At 37.3% G+C, this 20,611-nt stretch overlaps 3 protein-coding genes across 3 annotated transcripts; 1 reads left to right on the top strand and 2 right to left on the bottom strand.

Annotated features, from left to right (window-relative positions):
- The first annotated feature begins 132 nt into the window (after nt 1-132).
- Nucleotides 133-10,140, top strand: LOC117995080 (ran GTPase-activating protein 1-like). The gene is made up of 12 exons (XM_034983076.2): nt 133-362; nt 929-1,116; nt 1,694-1,828; nt 2,453-2,605; nt 3,386-3,555; nt 4,120-4,219; nt 4,835-4,946; nt 5,678-5,773; nt 6,479-6,616; nt 7,250-7,359; nt 8,683-8,868; nt 9,541-10,140. The coding sequence occupies exons 1-12, from the start codon at nt 254-256 to the stop codon at nt 9,730-9,732; spliced, it is 1,689 nt and encodes a 562-aa protein (XP_034838967.1). The 5' UTR covers nt 133-253; the 3' UTR covers nt 9,733-10,140.
- A 677-nt stretch (nt 10,141-10,817) lies between these two features.
- On the bottom strand, nt 10,818-18,062 carry LOC117995088 (uncharacterized). The gene is made up of 2 exons (XM_034983086.2): nt 17,817-18,062; nt 10,818-17,718 (listed from the first exon to the last, which is right to left on the bottom strand). Exon 2 carries the CDS (start codon nt 17,663-17,665, stop codon nt 15,800-15,802), a length of 1,866 nt encoding a protein of 621 aa, XP_034838977.1. The 5' UTR covers nt 17,666-17,718; nt 17,817-18,062; the 3' UTR covers nt 10,818-15,799.
- A 194-nt stretch (nt 18,063-18,256) lies between these two features.
- Nucleotides 18,257-20,004, bottom strand: LOC117995013 (uncharacterized). Its single transcript, XM_034982990.2, has one exon. It carries the CDS (start codon nt 19,911-19,913, stop codon nt 18,948-18,950), a length of 966 nt encoding a protein of 321 aa, XP_034838881.1. The 5' UTR covers nt 19,914-20,004; the 3' UTR covers nt 18,257-18,947.
- Between the last annotated feature and the right edge of the window lie 607 nt (nt 20,005-20,611).

The following is a 20,611-nucleotide window of genomic DNA, read 5'->3' as shown; positions in this document are numbered from 1 at the left end:
TATATAATTTCGACTCTTTTCTGTCGATGCCGAATCCTATCCGAATTTGGCGATAGTGGAGACGTAGGTGGTTTTGTCATGGCTATTTTTTATCTGTGCGTTATGGAACTTGACATTTGACAATTTGATTTGACAGAGAAGCAAACGCCAAACAAAAAATCAAAAAAAGCCGTTGCGTGTTGTGATTTGTAATGTGAAAAAACTTATAAAACATTGAAAAACAACTATAACTTGCCAAAAACAGCCAACAAACATGTCGATCGACTTAAACTCACTAAGCACAGCTTTAAATGAACCAAACAGAAGCGTGACTGGTGTAGATTTCTCCGGGCGGTCATTGAAACTCGATACCGAAAAAGATGGTATGTAAACTAGATTTTTAGTTATAATAATACTTTTATGACCGCTTCTGAAGTTAAAATCTTACTTTTAACGTTCATATAAATGATATATAGGTAAGGTATCATAACATTGTCATGAAATAGAAACATAACCTAAGCTGAGCATCTTTGCAATTTTTTTGCGGTTGAAGTTTTTGGTAAGCATCATCATCATCAACCCATCGCTGGCTCACTACTGAGCACGGGTCTTTAGGAACATTATGGAGAACTCTCAGGCATGCGGGTTTTCTCTCGATGTTTTCCGTCACTGTTAAAGTAAAAGATACTTAACTAATGATTTTAAGCTTATTTCGTGGTCGTGGTCATGGCGGGACTGCGGTGCTGCGAGAGATGAAGTTCGAGCCCCCTACCCCCCTTCTTGTTCTTTTCGCTGGAACTGCACGAGCTATCTGGCAAAATACAATCACAACGTCACAACTTTCCATATTGTGGTATGATGCGTCTTGGTTTGCATAATTCTACAACTCGATTCGTCGACATCTCGTGAGGATTGGACTTTGAAATTTTGACATAACTCTTTTTTACAGCACAACCAATAATAGATGCTATCAACAAATGTCCAGACTTACAGTACTTGACCCTCACTGGCAACACACTGGGTGTGTCAGCCGCACAGGCTATCGCGAAGGCCCTAGCACAACACCCTGAGCTGAAGACTGCCAGGTTCTCCGACATGTTCACTGGCAGGATGAAGACGGAGATACCACCAGCTCTGGTAAGGTTCCTTCCAATCTAGTGCTTAAACACCCTGGCTCGGTACAACAGCATGATTCTACACTGGCTACCAGGGCTGCTACTAGTTAACAACGAAAATACTGATATTCTTGCTAAAGGCAAGGAAGTTTGGTCCAGAGCCTGTCTTTTTTTTTAATTGTTTAATTTCTCCCCTAATGTCTGCTATAAGACCTACCTACCTGCCAAATTTCATGATTCTAGGTCAATGGGAAGTACCTTGTAGGTTTCTTGACAGACATGACAGATAACGGAATGATCCTATAAGGGTTTTTTTTTCTTTTTGAGGTACGGTATATCAATCAATCAATCAGCCAGTTTGCGTCCACTGCTGGACATAGGCCTTCTCAAGAGCACACCACTACACACGATCCTGCGCCTTACTTATTCACCCACTTCCCGCTACCTTCTTAAGGTCGTCCAGTCTAGCGGGTTGGAGGTTGTCCCACACTGCACTTGCTGATACCAGAACACGGCTGCCCCAGCAGCCATCGGCTCTGCGGCAGACGTGGCCTGCCCACTGCCACTTGCTTTTATATATTCTAGAATATATTTTCCAGACTGCCCTAGGTGATGGCATGATAGAGGCGGGCGCTCGGCTCAAGGTCCTAGACCTCAGCGACAACGCATTTGGTCCAATCGGCGTCGAGGGACTGGCGAAGTTACTGCAGAGTGACGTTTGCTCACAGTTGCAAGTGAGTATGCTTCTAGCATCATCATCATGATCATGACATCATCAGCATGTATTCAAGAAGGAGCAATCCTAGATTTAGGGGTCATGATATGAAGCTACAATATCAATTGCCATCGTCAAATCAATACCCTCATTATGAATGCGAAAGTGTGTTTGTTTGTTGGTTTATTGGTTTGTTGGTTTGTCCTTCAATAACGGTGCAACGGATTGACGTTTTTTTGCATGGGTATAGATAAAGACCTGGAGAGTAACATAGGCTACTTTTTATCCTGGAAAATCAAAGAGTTCCCACGGGATTTTTTAAAACCTAATTCCACGCGGACGAAGTCGCGGGCATCAGCTAGTTTGGAATAAATTGCCTAAGGATGTGGTTATGTCAAGTTCTCTTAACCAGTTCAACAATAGATTAGACAAACATTTGGAAAACTCCAAGCTTTTCTGATATAGAAGCATCAGCGAAAGCCACTTAGTCTATTGATAATAATAATCAACCCACTACTGGGCACTGGTCTCCTCTCAGAACAGTTTAGGCCATACTCTACCATGCTGGCTAAGTAGTGATTGGTAGCCTTCACACATTACGGAAAGCATTTGAGAACTTAACTTGTAATGTCATAATTTGTAGGAGCTGTACCTGAACAATAATGGTCTAGGCATAACCGGGGGCAGGCTGCTAGCCAAGGCGCTGTCGACCAATCCCAGACAGTTGCGTGTGTTCGTGGCAGGCAGGAACCGCCTGGAGAACGAGGGCGCTAAGGCACTGGCCGGAGTCTTTCAGGTAAAGAAAAATTTTACGCTCGCTACACTTGCTAGTTTATTCTCGCACCCGTAGATCATAAAATTTTCAACTCCATAACATTTTTTTCAGAAATGAAGAAAAACAGTTTTTTAGGGTTCCGTACCTCAAAGGGAAAAACGGAATGCTTATAGGATCACTTTGTTGTCTGTCTGTCAAGAAACCTATAGGGTACTTCCTGTTGACCTAGAATCATGAAATTTGGCAGGAAGGTAGGTCTTGTAGCAGGCATGAGGGGAAAAATCTGAAAATTGAGAATTTGTGGTTACATCACAAGAAAAAAATTAAAATTAAATTCATGAACAAATATTGCTATTTTCAACTCTGAAAGTAAGATTATATCAAGTGGGGTATCATATGAAAGGGCTTTAGTTGTACATTCTAAAACAGATTTTTATTGATTTTTAGGCATAATAGTTTTTGATTTATCGTGCAAAATGTCGAAAAAATACGATTGTAGTACAGAACCCTCAGTGCGCGAGTCTGCACTCGCACTTGGCCGGTTTTTGTGAATTAGTCGGGTTTTTTTTTATTAAAGAATATTAGCCATGTTAAATGACTAATATTCCCCTTTCCTCTCCAACTAAGCGTCAAGCTAGGCGGTACGACAATAGTGCAACGGGCGGGGTTTGAACCGTCGACCTTTCGGTTTTCAGTCCACTCCGTTACCCGTTGAGCTATTGAGGCTCTAAAATTGAGCTTGCTTTGCTCTAAATAATGTTAGACCTTGTATAGAGTTCGTTTGTTTTTGGTTTCCAACAGTCCATGGGTACCCTGGAAGAGGTGTCAATGCCACAGAACGGCATCTACCATGCTGGCATCACCGCCTTATCTGAGGCGTTCAAACAGAACCCGGGACTCTCCTGCCTCAACCTTAACGACAACACCATGGGCCCCACCGGCGCCGCCGCCATCGCCGCCGCGCTACCCAGGTGAGTCCCACATTCAATTCCCAGTTGAGGCCAAATCCAAATTTACCGCAACTGGGAATGGAACCTGGGATCAAATCAATAGGTTAGCATTTTTACTGGCGAAAAGGCTTCGGCCGTGGCTAGATACCGTGACTATTTTTAGGGTTCCGTACCTCAAAAGGAAAAACGGAACCCTTATAAGATCACTTTGTTGTCTGTCTGTCTACCGCGGTTGTTTGACAGCTACAATGTCACGATCGCATTCATCTCTGATTGGTTAATGCTCGCTCACTATTGGCTACAATGCATTGTTGCAACAAGAATGGCACAAATTCAGCCAATCAGAACAATTGAGATTGTAATAATGATTGATGCAGGTTTTAGACAGTCGCCCTACTGTCTGTCGGTCTGTCAAGAAACCTACTGTGTACTTCCCGTTGACCTAGAATCATGAAATTTGGCAGGTAGGTAACCTCGGACCCGCGGTATGGAATAGCGCGACATAACGTTCTACTAGCGCCACCTAGTTTACAGGTCGAGAACTTAAATCGGTGTTACACATTTATAATTTTTTTTCTCTTACAGATTAAAAAACCTGAAATCCATCAATTTCGGAGACTGCCTGTTGAAGAGCACCGGCGCGAAGACTCTGGCCAAAAGTTTAAAGGATTCTACGTTATTGGAGGTAAGATACATCAACCCATCGCCGGCTCACTACAGAGCACGGGTCTCCTCTCATAGTGAGAAGGGTTTGCCCATAGTCTACCACGCTACGCACGCTAGTCTACGACTTCACACACCTTTGAGAACATTATGGAGAACTCTCAGATACGCAGGTTTCCTCACGATGTTTTCCTTCACCGTTGAAGCAAGTGATATTTAATTAATTAAAACGCACATAACTCCGAAAAGTTAGAAGTGCGTGCCCGGGATCGAACCGCCGACCTCCGATTAGAAGGTGGACGTACTAACCGCCAGGCTATCACAGCTTTAAACTACGAACTATGTGCCCTGCCCAAAAAATATAAATCCATACAACGGTCGATTTTTCATTGTTTAATCTTGTGGCGGTTGCCACAATTGCAACTAGATGGCGCTATTCAATCGATAACATTTCATGCCGTAGTCCCGAACAGATGTACCGCCCACAGTACTCGCACTAACGAAGTTTTCTGCAATCTGGATCAGCTGGCGCTACCGAGCACAACCAACCGCTCGGTGGGAGATCTCCCTTTGGTACGGTCGAGCCTGCACACCCCTCCCGTACAATCTTAATGTAAAAATGTTTTGTCTCTTTCAGTCGTTGGACCTAAGCCATAATGAAATAGGGAGAGAAGCTTGCATGGAGGTAGTTGACGCGTTAACATCTCTACCGGATAGTACGGACAGACTTACAAGGGTTGTATTGGCTGGTAAGTAAGTTTTTCTTTACCTTTTTTTTTTTTTTTTAATAGATATAGCGAGCAAACGAGCAGGCGGGTCACCTGATGTTAAGTGATTACCGCCGCCCATGAACATTTGCAGCACCAGAGGAGCCGCCTATGCGTGAATTTGTTGGTCCGCCCCTTGAATAACCCCATGTTGTAATGTAGTGGGAACACCGCCGATGGGAGTTGGTTCCACAGTTAGCATGTGCGTGGAAAGAAGGATCTGGCGCAGCGGACGGTCGAAGTGCACCAGACACCCAGATGGTGAGGGTGAACCTGGAGTTTTACGTGGTTGACGTCATTATTCACCTTCCGTACAGCGTGACGTTCATGTTAAAAATAAATAAAAATCATGGTTTTTTTTTAAATTATTCTCTTTAATAATAAATTCTAGCCCCATAAACTACCGCTATACAAAAATCACATTATTTTATTACTACAGTCCAAGACCCTATTGCTTAAATCGTGAATAACTCAAATCGCGATAGCCTCAATAGCTCAATGAGTAGAGGAGTAAACTGAAAACTGGAAGGTCGACGGTTCAAACCCCGCCCGTTGCACTATTGCCGTACCTACTCCTAGCACAAGCCTGACGCTTAACTGGAGAGGGAAGGGAAAGGAAAAAAAAAACGAAAAATATCAAACCTGTACCCCCCCAAATAGGAGGTCAAAGTCTTAACTTAACTTCTAAAACACCCTCTTTTATTTGTTTACAGGAAATAGTTTAGGAGGTGCGGAGAACAAAAAGACAATGAAAAACAAACTCGGCCCATCCGCAGAACTCAGCGACGGAGAAGGCAGTGAGGACGAATGTGAGTTATATATCTTACTAACTGATGCCCGCGACGGAAGGACGGATCGGGTTGAAATTTGGCATGCAGATAGCTATTATGACGTAGGCATCCGCTAAGAAAGAATTTTTGAAAATTCAACCCCACAGGGGTGAAATAGGGGTTTGAAATTTGCGTAGTCCACGCGGACGAAGTCGCGAGCATAAGCTATTGAGGGTATAAGGCGGGGGGACGCCCCGCACACCGTCACGTCACCCGGGCTCGCCTGCACCAGGTTAGTGCGGGGGCTGTGCGGGTGTGGTGGCCGTCCCCACCCCAATTGCCATCTCGACCTGTCGCGTATTACAATACTAGAATTCCTTGTTAACTATCGAGCCCTGAAAACGGGTATCATCATAATCATCAACCAATAGACGTCCACAGCTGGACATAGGTCTCTTGTAGGGACTTCCACACGCCACGGTCTTGCGCCGCCGCCATCCAGCGGCTCCCTGCGACTCGTCTGATGTCGTCCGTCTACCTAGTGGGGGGTCTTCCAACGCTGCATCTTCCGGTGCGAGGTCGCCATTCTAGCACCTTGGGACCCCAACGTCTATCGGTTGTACGAACTATGTGCCCTGCCCATTGCCACTTCAACTTCGCAACCCGTTTTGTATATACATAGGCAATTTCGTAATCACACAAACTTCATTTCTGATAATTATTGAGTGAAATTCCAAATTCTAGATGTATCAGGCTCTGATGGAGAAGAAGAAGAAGAAGAAGATGGCGAGGGTCAGTCTGATGAAGACAGCGCCACTGAGGACACACGGCATATCGACACAGTGCTGGGCATGGGCAATGAGATCAGCCTTGACCAGAGTGGTAAGAACATGTTATGAAAGTTGTCACTATAGGTTATAGTTTTTTTTTTGTATTGGGGTTATGTCGTTAGGTTAAGATTTTCTTGTTTTGATTTTATGTATTAGGCTATAATGGGGCTGACATGTATTTAAATATAAAAGCCCCTAAATAAATAAAGAAAAAAAAAATAGGTTATAGTTATAGTTCCGGGAACTATGAATTGTAGTTCCGGGAACTATGACCTAAAGTTCTAGTTCCTGGAACTATAGGGCATAGTCACTGGAACTATCGGTTACAGTTGCTGGAACTGTTGATTATAGTCCCTGGAACTGTACAAGTTCCTATAAAATAAAATAAGTACTAGAATACCAGAGTGAAAGTTGAGTATTTGACTCAAAAACAATTAAATTGTGGTCATGAACTAGTAATAATTAGTATTTTCAATTTTCTAAGTAAGATAACTATATCAAGTCGGGTATCATATGAAAGGTCTTCACTTGTACATTCTAAAACAGATTTTCATTTATTTTTATGTATCATAGTTTTTGAATTATCCTGCAAAATGTCGAAAAAATACGACTGTAGTACGGAACCCTCATTGCGCGAGCCTGGCTCGCACTTGGCCGGTTTTTTTAATTACTACTTATTTTGTAGGAATAGAAGAAGTGGACACAGACGTTGGGAAGTTCTTAAACAACCCCACAATAGAGAACCTCATAAGACTAGGATCAAATCCAGCAGATGTCATCGACGCACATTTACAGGTAAAATAAATTGAATGGGTCATTTTGAAAATCACATTTGAAGTGTCTGTATGTTTGAACGGGTTAATCTTCTGAACGGCTAAACCTATTTTGACGGGACTTTCACAGACAAGGCTACTTTTATTAATTGACTTTCAAAAAAGGAGGACTTGTTTTTCTACCTATGTACACCGAAATCAACGAGATTTCTGAAACGACTAGCTTATGCTCGCGACTTCGTCCGCGTGGACTACACAAATTTTAAAACCCCTGTTTCTCCCCATTAGGGGTTGATTTTTCAAAAATCCTTTCTTAGCGGACGCCTACGTCATAATAGCTATCTACATGCCAAATTTCAGCCCGATCCGTCCAGTAGTTTGAGCTGTGCGTTGATAGATCAGTCAGTCAGTCAGTCAGTCACGTTTTCCTTTTATATATTTAGACTAGCTTATGCTCGCGACTTCGTCCGCGTGGACTACAAAATTTCAAACCCCTATTTCACCCCCTTAGGAGTTGAATTTTCAAAAATCCTTTCTTAGCGGATGCCTACGTCATAATAGCTATCTGCATGCCGAATTTCAGCCCGATCCGTCCAGTAGTTTGAGCTGTGCGTTGATAGATCAGTCAGTCAGTCAGTCAGTCAGTAAGTCAGTCAGTCAGTCACGTTTTCCTTTTATATATTTAGATTTGCGTAATTTTGTTTAATCGATAGAGAAACTTTGTGATATTGTCCCTTAAAAAATTAGATTCCAACTCCTCAATCTGATGCTGCAGGGGACCTGACCACCAACAAATGGGATTTAGAAACTGTCGGTTTTAAAGTGATATTGGAGGTACCTACCAAGTAAAGACTTTTTGAACGCGAGGATTCTCCAACTCCTCAGCCCTGATGCTGTAAGGAATTGCATTCCTATTGTAGTGATTCCACAGGATTTTTAAAGAATTGTAAGGAATTGCATTCCTATTGTAGTGATACCATGGGATTTTTAAAGAATTGTAAGGAATTGCATTCCTATTGTAGTGATACCATGGGATTTTTAAAGAATTGTAAGGAATTGCATTCCTATTGTAGTGATACCATGAGATTTTTAAATAATTGTAAGGAATTGCATTCCTATTGTAGTGATTCCAAGGGATTTTTAAAGAATCATACGTTCATGTTTCTACGAAATTTGGTACTGCATCCTTGCATCTCCAGGCTACTATGGATATGCTACTTTTGTCCTGGAAAATAAAAAGTTCCCGCGGGATTTTTAAAAACCTAAATCCACGCAGGCGAAGCAGCGGGGATAAGCTAGTTAGCAAATAAACAAGTTTTGAAGGACTGTTTTGTTTAAATTTCAGTCAATACGCGACCAAGAGAGTTTGACACAAGCCTATGTGGAGGCTCTCTGTTGTGTCTCGGGACTCTCCGGGGAGAGTGTGACCGCGGCGGAGAGCTCCAGCCGTCTCTATCACACGCTCGTGCAGAGAGCGAGACAGCAATGGTTGCTCGCTAACACGCTACTGCGAGCGTTGACGCTCATCAAGGTTAGCACATAACTCCGTAAAGACGTTTAAATAAATAGCGACTCTTGTTACGACGCATTAAAGTGCATTTCATCTCGCCATCGCTGCAGCTAAAAAATAATTTCTCCCTCTTCTCCTCTCTCCTTTCATCCTCTATTCCCATCTATCCTCTGTCTCCTTCCACTCCCTCTCCCTCCACATCCTCTTTCCCCCCAGCCTCTCAATCCTCTCCTCCCCCCCCCCCCCCTTCACCCTCAATTTAATTAATTACTAGCTTATGCTCGCGACTTCGTCCGCGTGGACTACACAAATTACAAACCCCTTTTTGAATTTTCAAAAATTTAATTGGTGTTGAATTTTCAAAACTCCTTTCTGAGCGGATGCCTACGTCATAATAGCTATCTGCATGCCAAATTTCAGCCCGATCCGTCCAGTAGTTTGAGCTTTGCGTCCTTTTCCTTTTATATATTAATTATACTGCGATAAAAATATTTACTTATATGATTAATAATTGTTCCATGTAAATTGTGTGAATGTGCATGTAGTGTTTGCTTTCAAATGATTTTACATACAACGTCATGTAATTTAACTTTATGTAATTTAAGATCATTTTTGTAAAAATCGCTAGCGAACCTTTTCAATAAAAATAAAATAAAAAAATAAAATGATTATAAGTGCGCCATTTTCTAACAGTCGGAAAACAAAGAGTACAAGATCCGGTGGCGCGTGCCGGCGTGCTACTCGGCGCTGGCGGCGGAGATCGACGCGCCATACTTCCCCGCGCCATTACGTGACACGCTCAAGTTCTTCGTGGCGAGCAAGATGGCCGCCCTGCCGCCGGAAGTACGCGCCGTCGTCGAAAAACATCCCAATTTGTACACTTGATGCTGTATTTTAAATAGTATTGCGTTTTATTTAATTAAAAAATTAAGTAATTTAAATTTTAAAAAATCAAATAAAATTTAACTTAAAATTAAAACTTGACTGACTGAGTTACTGATTCAATTTCATTGAGTTTGTTTATGTCATCTAAAATAAAGAAATAAAAAAAACAAATAAAATTTACTTAAAACTTGCACACCCGAGAGCGTTGTCTCTGTCACTCACACCTATATTATGACGTTTTGTCGGTCTCAACGACAAGGACAACGCTCTACAAATCTGCTATCACTGATATTTAGGACATTATTTTCGGCCGCGTACTGTACTGAGTTACTATAATTTTAATTAAGTTTTGTTTATGTCATCTAAAATAAAATAAAACATAAAATTTACTTAAAAATTTGCACTGACTATAGTTGCTTTTCTTTACCTATTTTCCCTACTCCTCTTACCTAATCTCTCATGTCATTGAACTACTAATGAGTAAGCGAGATAGATTACCACAACCTTCGAGTGTTGGCTGGGCAGCACATATTAGTAAAAGCGACGAGAAACAACAATCGGGCTGGGCAGCGCGTATTTTTATGCTTAAGTGAAAGCTAAATGCAGGTACCAGGATAACATGAGATTGATACCTCACCGCTTACAAGCACAAAACACACACTCCTACCGGAGCTTGCAAGCTAGCTCGTGAGATCGACGTGCTCAAGTTCTGCGTGGCGAGCAAGATGGCCGCCTTTCCGTCGGAAGTGCGCGCCGTCGAAAAACATCCCAATTTGTACACCGATTTCGTAAAACCAGCGTCAATCATTATAACAATCTCAGTTGTTCTGATTGGCTGAATTTGTGCGATTCTTGTTGCAACAATGCATTGTAGCCAATAGTGAGCGAGCGTCACCCAATCAGAGGTGATTGCGATCGTAACATTGTAGCTGTCATTCTACCGCAATCGAACCGATTATACAAATTAGGATGTTTTTCTAACATATTACTCACGCATCAAGTTACGATAAACCATTGCGATGAACGGACAATAAAAACAAAACGGATAGTGTTGCAAGTTTATTCTATAGAAATAAAACAAATGATTCCAAACTGCACACATTTATTCAGTCGAAAAATCGGTGTAATTTTATTAGAAAAAAAAGTTTTAACAGTCACGAACCAACAGATGGCGCGATTTTACAGACGTAATAATTCTAAATATAAAAGAGCAAAATCAATTTTTGAAGAAAAAAATTTTTTCGTATGCAAAATTACCATAGGCAGATTAAAAAATTTCAAAAGTAAAAAAAAACTATAAACATATCGATTATTAAGCCTGTAAAATGCAACCATTTATGAAAGGAAAGACCAATATTGAGTTTGTTGAACATAAATCAAAATAAATAAGCTCAAATAAAAAAATCTACTTTTTTAGTTAATAATTTCGTTGATGGCTTTCCAAACAAAATATTGATCTTTTTTTTAATAACAATAGAGATATGAACACTTTTTTGGATCACAGATAATGTGTGCGAAAACTTTGATTGAAGAAATATAACAGATCAAAAAATTTGGTCATAGAAATGTCAAGAAAAAGTAAAATAGGTAGGAAAAGACTTTTCAAAGTCGTCACACACGTTTTTAAAAACTATTTTTTTTACAATAATTTTGGATATCAACAGTTAGATCACAGAATTGTTTTATTTTTTTAGTAAATTCAAGTATACGTTTTAGGATAAAAATGCTTTAGCCTTCAAAAATTAAAAAAAACTACAGTCCACATTTTAAGTGTGCACTTATCTTTTAGTTTTTTTTTTTTTTTCACTTAATACAAAGTACTTTTTAGTTAAACTACTGATTATTATGCAATTAATATTCATAGTTATTATTTAATTACATTTCAAATAATCAACGTACCAACATAGTTACCTAAGCCTCGCTTATTTTTTTAAACTAAGAAAACTTGGGCATTCGTAAATATTTTTTTTATAAAAATAAATCAAATTTTTACATTTCATCCCAACTGATGCCCATTTTGAATAGCTATTTTTTTTAAAGAAAAAAAAGCTATATTTAATGTGTTTCTACGAGAAGAGAAATATTTAATAATTACTACTAGCCCTTATATATGAAGGTTATAATTATTTATTAATCTACTTAATTAATGCAATAATTGCTACACCACTATTATCGATCGCCATTTATTTATTACACACTTTACACAAAAAAAGTGATTAGCTGTTTTTTTAACACAAATAAAAATTGTTTAACATGTCATTTTCCTTTTTTTAACCGACTTCAAAAAAAGGAGGAGGTTCTCAATTCGTCGGAATCTTTTTATTTATTTAAAACTGTGTAGATACCAAAATAAATATGCAGCGTGTGTTCAAATTGAATCATTTTAAGGGTTCCGTACCTCAAAAGGAAAAACGGAACCCTTATAGGATCACTTTGTTGTCTGTCTGTCTGTCTGTCAAGAAACCTACAGGGTACTTCCCGTTGACCTAGAATCATGAAATTTGGCAGGTAGGTATATCTTATAGCTGACATTTGGGGAAAAATCTGAAAACCGTGAATTTAGGGTTAGATCACACAAAAAAAATTAAATTGTGGTCATGAACTAATAATTAGTATTTTCAACTTTCGAAGTGAGTGACTATATCAAGTGGGGTATCATATGAAAGGTCTTCACCTGTACATTCTAAAACAGATTTTTATTTATTTTTATGCATCATAGTTTTTTAATTATCGTGCAAAATATCGAAAAAATACGACTGTAGTACGGAACCCTCATTGCGCGAGCCTGACTCGCACTAGGCCGGCTTTTTTAAAAATTACGAACTGATATATCTATCATTTGGTTATCTTAAACTATTATTGCTTACTTTAAGATCTTAGAAATTGAACTTGGATTTTTAAGATTATGAAATTGGAAACTTATTTTCAAATTAATTTAAAAATTATTTTTAAATTATTCTAATGTACAGGCGGGTAAATGATGGCTAGATTTTTGTAATTTTTTAACGTTGGCTAATCAATTACTGAACACATTTTTTTACATTCAAAATATCAGTCTTTTAATTTGAAGGAATAACTATTATAAGCTATCACACACGACGAAAAAATGCAGATGCTAACTTATTTTTATGAGATACATTATGCTTGGTAATTAACGAGTATGATACAAAGGTGACCAAGCCGTAGGCAAGGTTTTTTAAAACACTTATGAATAAAAACAACCAGCTAGATGCAATTCTTAAAGAAGATATATATTATTTATCTGCATTTTTTAATCTGTGCAAAATTGAGATCTGCAATTTTTAACAGGAATTACAAAACATTATCCTGAAAATCCTCTTTTTTGTCTGTTTAACAGTCTTACCACTAAAACATTAATTATTAAGATATTAAGCTTAAATTACATTTGAAAAAACTATTAAAAATGTGTATAGGTAGTATGAAAGTTATCTAAAAGCTTTCAATTTATTCGCGATTTTTTGAAACTTGCTAACAAATGATTACTTTAAGTACATAATAATATTACGATAACAATATACAAGAAATACATTTTTGAACTATATAAATATTTAAAAAAAGGTCTAAGCTTCTAAATTAGTACAAAAATATTTCGAAAAACCCCTACGGTCATCACCCTGTTTTTTGTAAATTCATAAACAATCACACTATTTTATTTTCTAGAATTTGAACAACAATGACATGAATGGTATAGGAACTACTACTAACTATTTTTATGTTTGTCTATTGTATATTTCGCTATATTATATCGGCAAAAATTTACTTAAATACTTATTCCTGATTGGTTGACATAATTAAAACTTATAATTAGAAAAGTCTAACAACAAATAAGTTTTTTGCCATATGTAGGTATGTGCGATGTGTACATATTTATTTTAATATTATAAACTTTCGATTTCATCTGGCAACATCAAGTAAATTAAAAATATAATATCCATCCTATAATGGGTTAGAACCCGGAGCATTAAAATCAATACATATATTATTTTATATTTTTAAGAAACAACTAATTTGAGCCAAAAAAAATCATAAAGTAATAAATTACATAAAACTCCTCAAGTCATAAATATCAATTTCGTCTCCTTTTTAAATCAAAAAGTGACAATAAAAAAATCATTAAGTAAAATACCAATAAATCTAATGTAGTTTGGAAAAAAAATTATATAAATGCTCAGTCAATGAAAATTAGTTTAAATTGTATAGAAGAAAATAACACAGTAAAAAAAATAGATTTGTCAAGTCTGCATTATTAGAAAATTAGAAAAAGTGTTTTTAATACTTAAATTTAAGTTTATATATGTGTTCATACAAACATTCACTTAAATGCTTACAAAGTTAAATTCTAATAATATTATGGCATACAAAATGAGATCCTAAAATAGATATGACACAAAAATTATTGTAACAAAAATGCAAAATCCAAATCTAATTTCTTAAAAATAAGATTCCATTTGAAAAAATGTTCTGCATTTTGTAAAAAGAGCAAAAAATAAAATTGAAAAGAAAATTTAAATATAATCTTTTCCAATAAAATGTGGCAACGTTTATTACTAATCATAACTTAAAAGGCTTGAATTCAGACTTGAGTATTCAGAAAAATACAAAAAAAAGTACCGAGAAAAAAGCTCAAGAAGTCTACTGTCTAGTGCCGAAAATCTACAGTACACTTTAATCCAACCAGTTTACACTTTAATCTCAAAAAAGCGAGCCAGCCAGCCAGATCTAAAATGTTTGTACGAACACCAAAAATTATTTAATTTTTATCATCATTAGCAACAATACATATTATTCTAATTACACATGCGCAAACAAATATAAAACAATGTTTGAGTTTCAATAGGAAATATCAGAACAGGTTAAGATCGACAGATTACACGAGAGTAAAAATAAATTTTTCTAGGTAAATGTCAGACTGAAAAAATCTTAACCTACAGTAAATATGAAATCATTATCATAATATTGTTAACATGCAACTCATTTATAATTGCACAGAGTAGTTAAATTGGTAGGACTAATTTGAAAACAAGCATTAAGCTTTGAGTGGCAACATTTTGATTTCTTTCTTTCTTTCCTTTTCTTTCTATAATCCGGTATTTGACAACTAGTCAAATCTGTAACTTTTTATTCTTCTTCTACGAAATACTGGTATGTGACGTCACAACCATTCGACGTGCTTTTTTTTAGTTTAATCGATAATTTAAAATGGTTATCACACATAAATTTTACAAAGGACGTGGATTTTACGTATTTTGGAAGACCCTCTATTTTATTTTTTATATAGGCAACATCCCTATTATTCGAACCACTGAGTATTTTTGAGGCTAAAAATTAATTGCAAATACAAAAAAAAAATTAATTCATAACTAACTTTTATTAAATAAACACAATTTTACTTCAAGCAATTATAAATAAAATTCAACAGCACCCTTGAGTACTAAACTTGAACGATTGAATGATAGCAATCAATAAGAATTTAGAATCACATACCTTTATTTACGTAGAAGTGGCAGCTGGCAGATACATATTATGTTTCCTGGGACAGATGTGTTCTGGAGAGGAGACTGAGTGCCAGCAAGCACAGAGTGGACGACTTTAAAAAGATGGCGGGGTAGTGGCTGGATGAGGACTTTTTTTTACTCAGATACAAGTTAGCCCTAGACTGCAATCCCACCTGGTGGTAAGTGAAGATGCAGTCTAAGATGGAGCGGGCTAACCTGGAAGGGGTATGGCAGTTTTAAATTAACCCATGCCCGTTTGGTTTCGACACAGCATCGTACCGGAACGCTAAATCACTTGGCGGCACGGCTTTGCCAGTAGAGTGGTAACTAGCCACGGCCGAAGCCTCCCACCAGACCAGATCAGGAATTATAAAATTCCAAATCCCTGCCAGGAATCGAACCCGGGACCTCTCACTAATAAGACCACAGCACTTACCACTGCTCCAGGGAAGTTTCTCAGAAACAACTGATCTTTTGATCCAGCAAAAAATTCCAGTATTTGTAATCCAGCAGTGGTAGATAATTGATTGATTATTGCTAGAACAGTCTCACTAGCCTATAATATCTGCCAATTTCTCCTTCCTCTCAATATGCTGAGGCTCACAACAGTGTTTCATGAGTACATACTCCCCAACAATCAGATTCTCGAAGCACAACGTACAGGCATACAACGCATCCCCAAAACAAACTATCTTATTATCGTCCCTGTACATCGTCATGGGATTCAACACCGTACTCGGCTGGATCTCTTTACCCGCAGCTACACACTTCTTGATGTATGCTGTTTTATACAGAAAATGGATTTTCTCGCAATGCGATGGACTTAGAATATGTCTCAATAAACCATTTTCTTCTGTTTCAACATCCTTGCATGACGGACAGTAGAATGTTAATATATTCTTCGTATCTCCATCTTGATTCGATTCTTCACATTTCAGCTGTATGCTGTGGACTTGAACGTAGAATGATATGCGTTCAATGGCAGCCTTTTGAAGCAACGTATTGTACAAACTGGTGTCTTGGAAGCTGTTGTAACTCACGATTTGATCTAGGGACTCTGAATAAGCTGTCAACTCTGACATGTCAAGAGTAAAGTTGCCGATGGAAGATGTTATTGACGTAGATTGATCGTTCATATTCGAAGATGGCTCCAAATCAGTCTCAGAGGATGTGCTGTGACATTTACAGATACATTTGGACATATCAGATTCATCAGATGAGCTTATATCAGTGGTTGAATCATGCGAAGTTACATTTTCATTAAAAAGATTTAACATCGCTTCTCTGAGATCTGGAAAGTCGAAATGTTTCATCTTCTTCTTACGGCTCATATTCGCGTGTTTCGGTACATATCGTTTACATTTCTTGATGGGTCGGCCCTGTTTGGAATCTACGTCAGAGTGCTCAGAATTCTGCAAATTCAAACGCACAAATTCATCGATAAACTCTTTCATGGATAACAAATGTTTCTTCACTTTACATTTCGTTTCATTATCTTCCTTCTCCAAAATAACATTCCAGGAATCTGATAAGCTCGGTTTGTTTGTGCCAGTCGTGTACACGAGCTCCTGAAGCATTTTTGGAATCTTTTCCGTTTTACCCGGAATAGAAGTTGTAGACCGAGAATTGAAAACTTTGGACACCTCAATGTGGAATTGGAACTCGTTGAGTAGTTTCTTCGTACATAATTCCAACTTCTCCAACTTTGTCTGATAGTTGACGAGTAGTCTGTTTCTCACTTCTTCATTCTTATCTAATTCAATGTCTGAGAATGATTCGAGACTGACCGATGGAGCAATCTGTTTTTTATCACTGGACTGACTTACCATTATCTTACGACACATCTTTATAGATGATTTATTTGAAAGTACAGATATATCAGAGTCTGTATAATCGGAGAGTGATTCAATTTCAAAATCTTCCTCAAAAGGTGACGATGAGGGATCATCCGACATAGCATCGATTAAATGAAAAGATTTATTAAAATCCATGTTCCTCAACTTTTCGCTGAATGCATCAGAACTTTTACATTCTAGATGCACATGTTTTGGGGTGTTCTCAACATTGCTATCATAGTTCAACGTATTCATTGAGTGACTTGTTGCCTTTTTAATGTCCAGTTTAAGTTTTTTGCTCTTACGTTTCTTGCGTATTGGATTTTCAGCGTTTAAATTTAACAAGTCTGTATCAGATAAAGAACCTTTTTTCGCGACGAAGTTTTTCACGGAATCAGGGAGGTTTAAACTCGCGCATTGTCTAGAAGTGGAATCAGGTTCTGTAGAGTTGTAATGGATTATAATGGGGTCGTCTACTACGTAAGTATCTCGACGTAGCTTCGAATGCTGTTCGGGATTTTCGGATTCAGATTTTTTGAAATAGGTAATGTTTGAAAACATCTTTCGCAGTGAAAACGCCATTGTTAGCGAATCGTTTCTCGGATGGATTTACTAGCATCGATTCTGTTGGCAGGCTGCGGAAAAAAGAATGAAGAAATGAAAGTAGAAAATTTGTAACAAAGAAACTTCGAAAACATGGACGTATATAAATGTAACTATTAAAAATATTTACCTTTTAACGTTGATAAGTAGGATCGAAGACAATATCCACCGTTAGAACTTCATTTTGACGTGGCCTGATCACAAAATCATTTAATAATTACCTTCAATTCATTTTTTAACTCACCATTTTTTAATTGACAACTGAACAAAAACACGGCCACCGTACTCTGTGCGGCCACCTTTAAAAATCATATGTAAGATTAATCGAACAAATTGAAATGGACATCTAATTTTAACAATGGCGGAACGTCTGATAAAAAAATCAATACAATACGACCAATACGAAAACGGAGGCGTATTCTCCTATATTTAGTCGGGTAGCAATAATTTTAGTGTTATTGCCTGTCAAGGAACATGCACCATGGACCTCTAACGAGACTTGCCAGTACAAAATTACGGTTATTTCAGAGCACCAGTTTCAGAGCAATTTAGAGAAACAAAGGGTTATTCAAATATTTTTAATTTTAACAAAAAAATTACATCGGATTTAGGAAATCAACAATAACTTTTGGAAAATAACAATTAGGAATAGTTGATCTCTATGATCATCAATCTACAATTTCAAGATTCAGAGCTCAGAGTTCATTGATCTACTAGGTATCTAATGACCTTTTGTTAAGTCAAATATCAGTTAAATTATACAATATATTGCATGCATTAATTATAGCTGTTATACATTCAATACAATTGAAATAGTAGAAGATTGAATTTTTATTTTTTTTATTTCATTTTAAACAATATACCTACACTTACAGCCTAAACCAAAACGTGTACATGCAAAGTTATTAAAAGCTAATTACATTTTATTTAAATCACTTAACACACAAAAGTACTTAGGTAACTATAATCTATTTAAATAGGAAAAAATTGCTTTTATGAAAGCTGAATGGCTGAACCGATTTTGAAAGGATTTTCGCAGGCCGTTACTCAGGTAGGATGTTCCAAATCTTAGCAGTTTGAATTAGAAATGAGGAGGCAAATCGCTTTGTATGTATCCATGGAATTTCGACTACGTATGGGAGCAGACCTTGGCAATGCCTTGCGGGATGATAGTAGAAAGATGAAGGAGTAACCAGGTTGAAAAGTTCTTCGGCACACTCTCCGAAATATATAAGTTTATTGTTCAGTATAACATTTCTGATTATTTATCCTTAGATAAATTTTTAATTTCATTCAATACATTAAAACAGGGTTTCTTGAAAGCAGATCTATGTGTTGCAACAATACTTTCTATTTTTGTTATATTTGTTTTATAATCCTTATGCGACTGTAAAAAATTGAGTAAGAAACGACCATAATTCTTATCTGTTGCACAATTTTCCGATATTTGACTTAACTTTGCTAAAATATAATTCTGTAATTCGTTATTTTTTAGACTATTCTTATAAGCTGTATGAATTGTAACTAAATGATGAAGAAATGCTTCATTCGGAACGTCAGAGTGGCTTAAAGTTATCAAAAACTCAGTTTGCTCATTCATATTTAAAGTAGACACAAAATCATGTAAAATATTACTCGGTAATTCTATATCTTTGAAAATTATTACAAGTAAATGTTTATGAAACACAGGATAGCACTTCCCCTTGATGAGTAAATCCAAAGACAACCGAGTGGGTTCTCTTTTCAAAAATGCCGGGATAAAAACAGTGTAAAAGTTCTCCAAAAACGTCGAATCAACGTTTTTCGTATCGTAAATGTGTCTGCATAGTTTTTCTATCGAAATAAGCGGTAATTCGTCAGCTAAAATTACATATAAATTTTCATTTTCTAAACACTTTTCTACGATGTAGTCGAAATGTGTGATGGGTTCCAAATCTAAAATTTCGCGGGAAAAATCGTCTCTTTCCAGCTTCACTCGTACTGGTACAAAAATAGGGTTTTCAAAGATTTCCGTAGCCTCCTTTGGACAATTTGTGATTGGTATAGCTCCATTACAAGTATTATTTGGATGATTAGCTGCATTCGTATCCGAAACTTCATCTTTATCAAAATGTTCGGACTTGTTACCAAACTTCTGAATCCATTTGTTATTGCTATCAACGGTTGCTAGTTCTATACATCGTTTAAGAAGTGGTTGGGCTGACTCCGAAAATTGCCACAACGCCATGGTGAATAAAACTGATAGGTACTTATTTAAACGTTTTTAGCAAAACCAAAACATGACCTCGACACTTGTGTTTGTAAACAAATCAAATCGATGTCAGTGGATTGGATGTCATATTTGATTTGACAAAGAAAATAAAAACTAATGTTTCAAGTTCAAATCATAGACATTCAACAGTGTATCCACTTTAGGGATTTCTCCCTATTGTAGGGCACAACAACTAAATATTAGGTTTGGCTTGGGGCGTTTTAGATAAAATCCATACTAATATTATAAATGCGAAAGTGTGTCTGTCTGTCTGTCTGCTAGCCTTTCACGGCCCATCTGTTCAACTGATTTTGACGAAATTTGGCACAGATATAGTTAGCTTGCATCCCGGGGAAGGACATAGGCTACTTTTTATCACAGAAAATCAAAGAGTTCCCACGGGATTTTTAAAACCTAAATCCACGCGGACGAAGTCGTGGGCATCATCTAGTTATATATAATTAGGTATATCTAAAATGGAAGAAAATTATAGTCAAATACCTTCTTCATTACGAGACTTTGGATTGGACTTTGGAGAAGATTTTGGATCGTGAAATGATGTTAATACTTACTTGAAATGATATTGTTAAACAGTTAATAATGAACATGAAGTAGTCGTTACGCAGTACGCTCTTGGAAAGGTCAGTGGAGATGTCCAGGTGTGGATGTAAACA

The sequence above is a fragment of the Maniola hyperantus genome, chromosome 28, assembly GCF_902806685.2.
Source record: "Maniola hyperantus chromosome 28, iAphHyp1.2, whole genome shotgun sequence".
In the NCBI taxonomy this organism is placed as follows: domain Eukaryota; kingdom Metazoa; phylum Arthropoda; class Insecta; order Lepidoptera; family Nymphalidae; genus Maniola; species Maniola hyperantus.
This window is presented reverse-complemented; position numbering and strand designations above follow the sequence as displayed.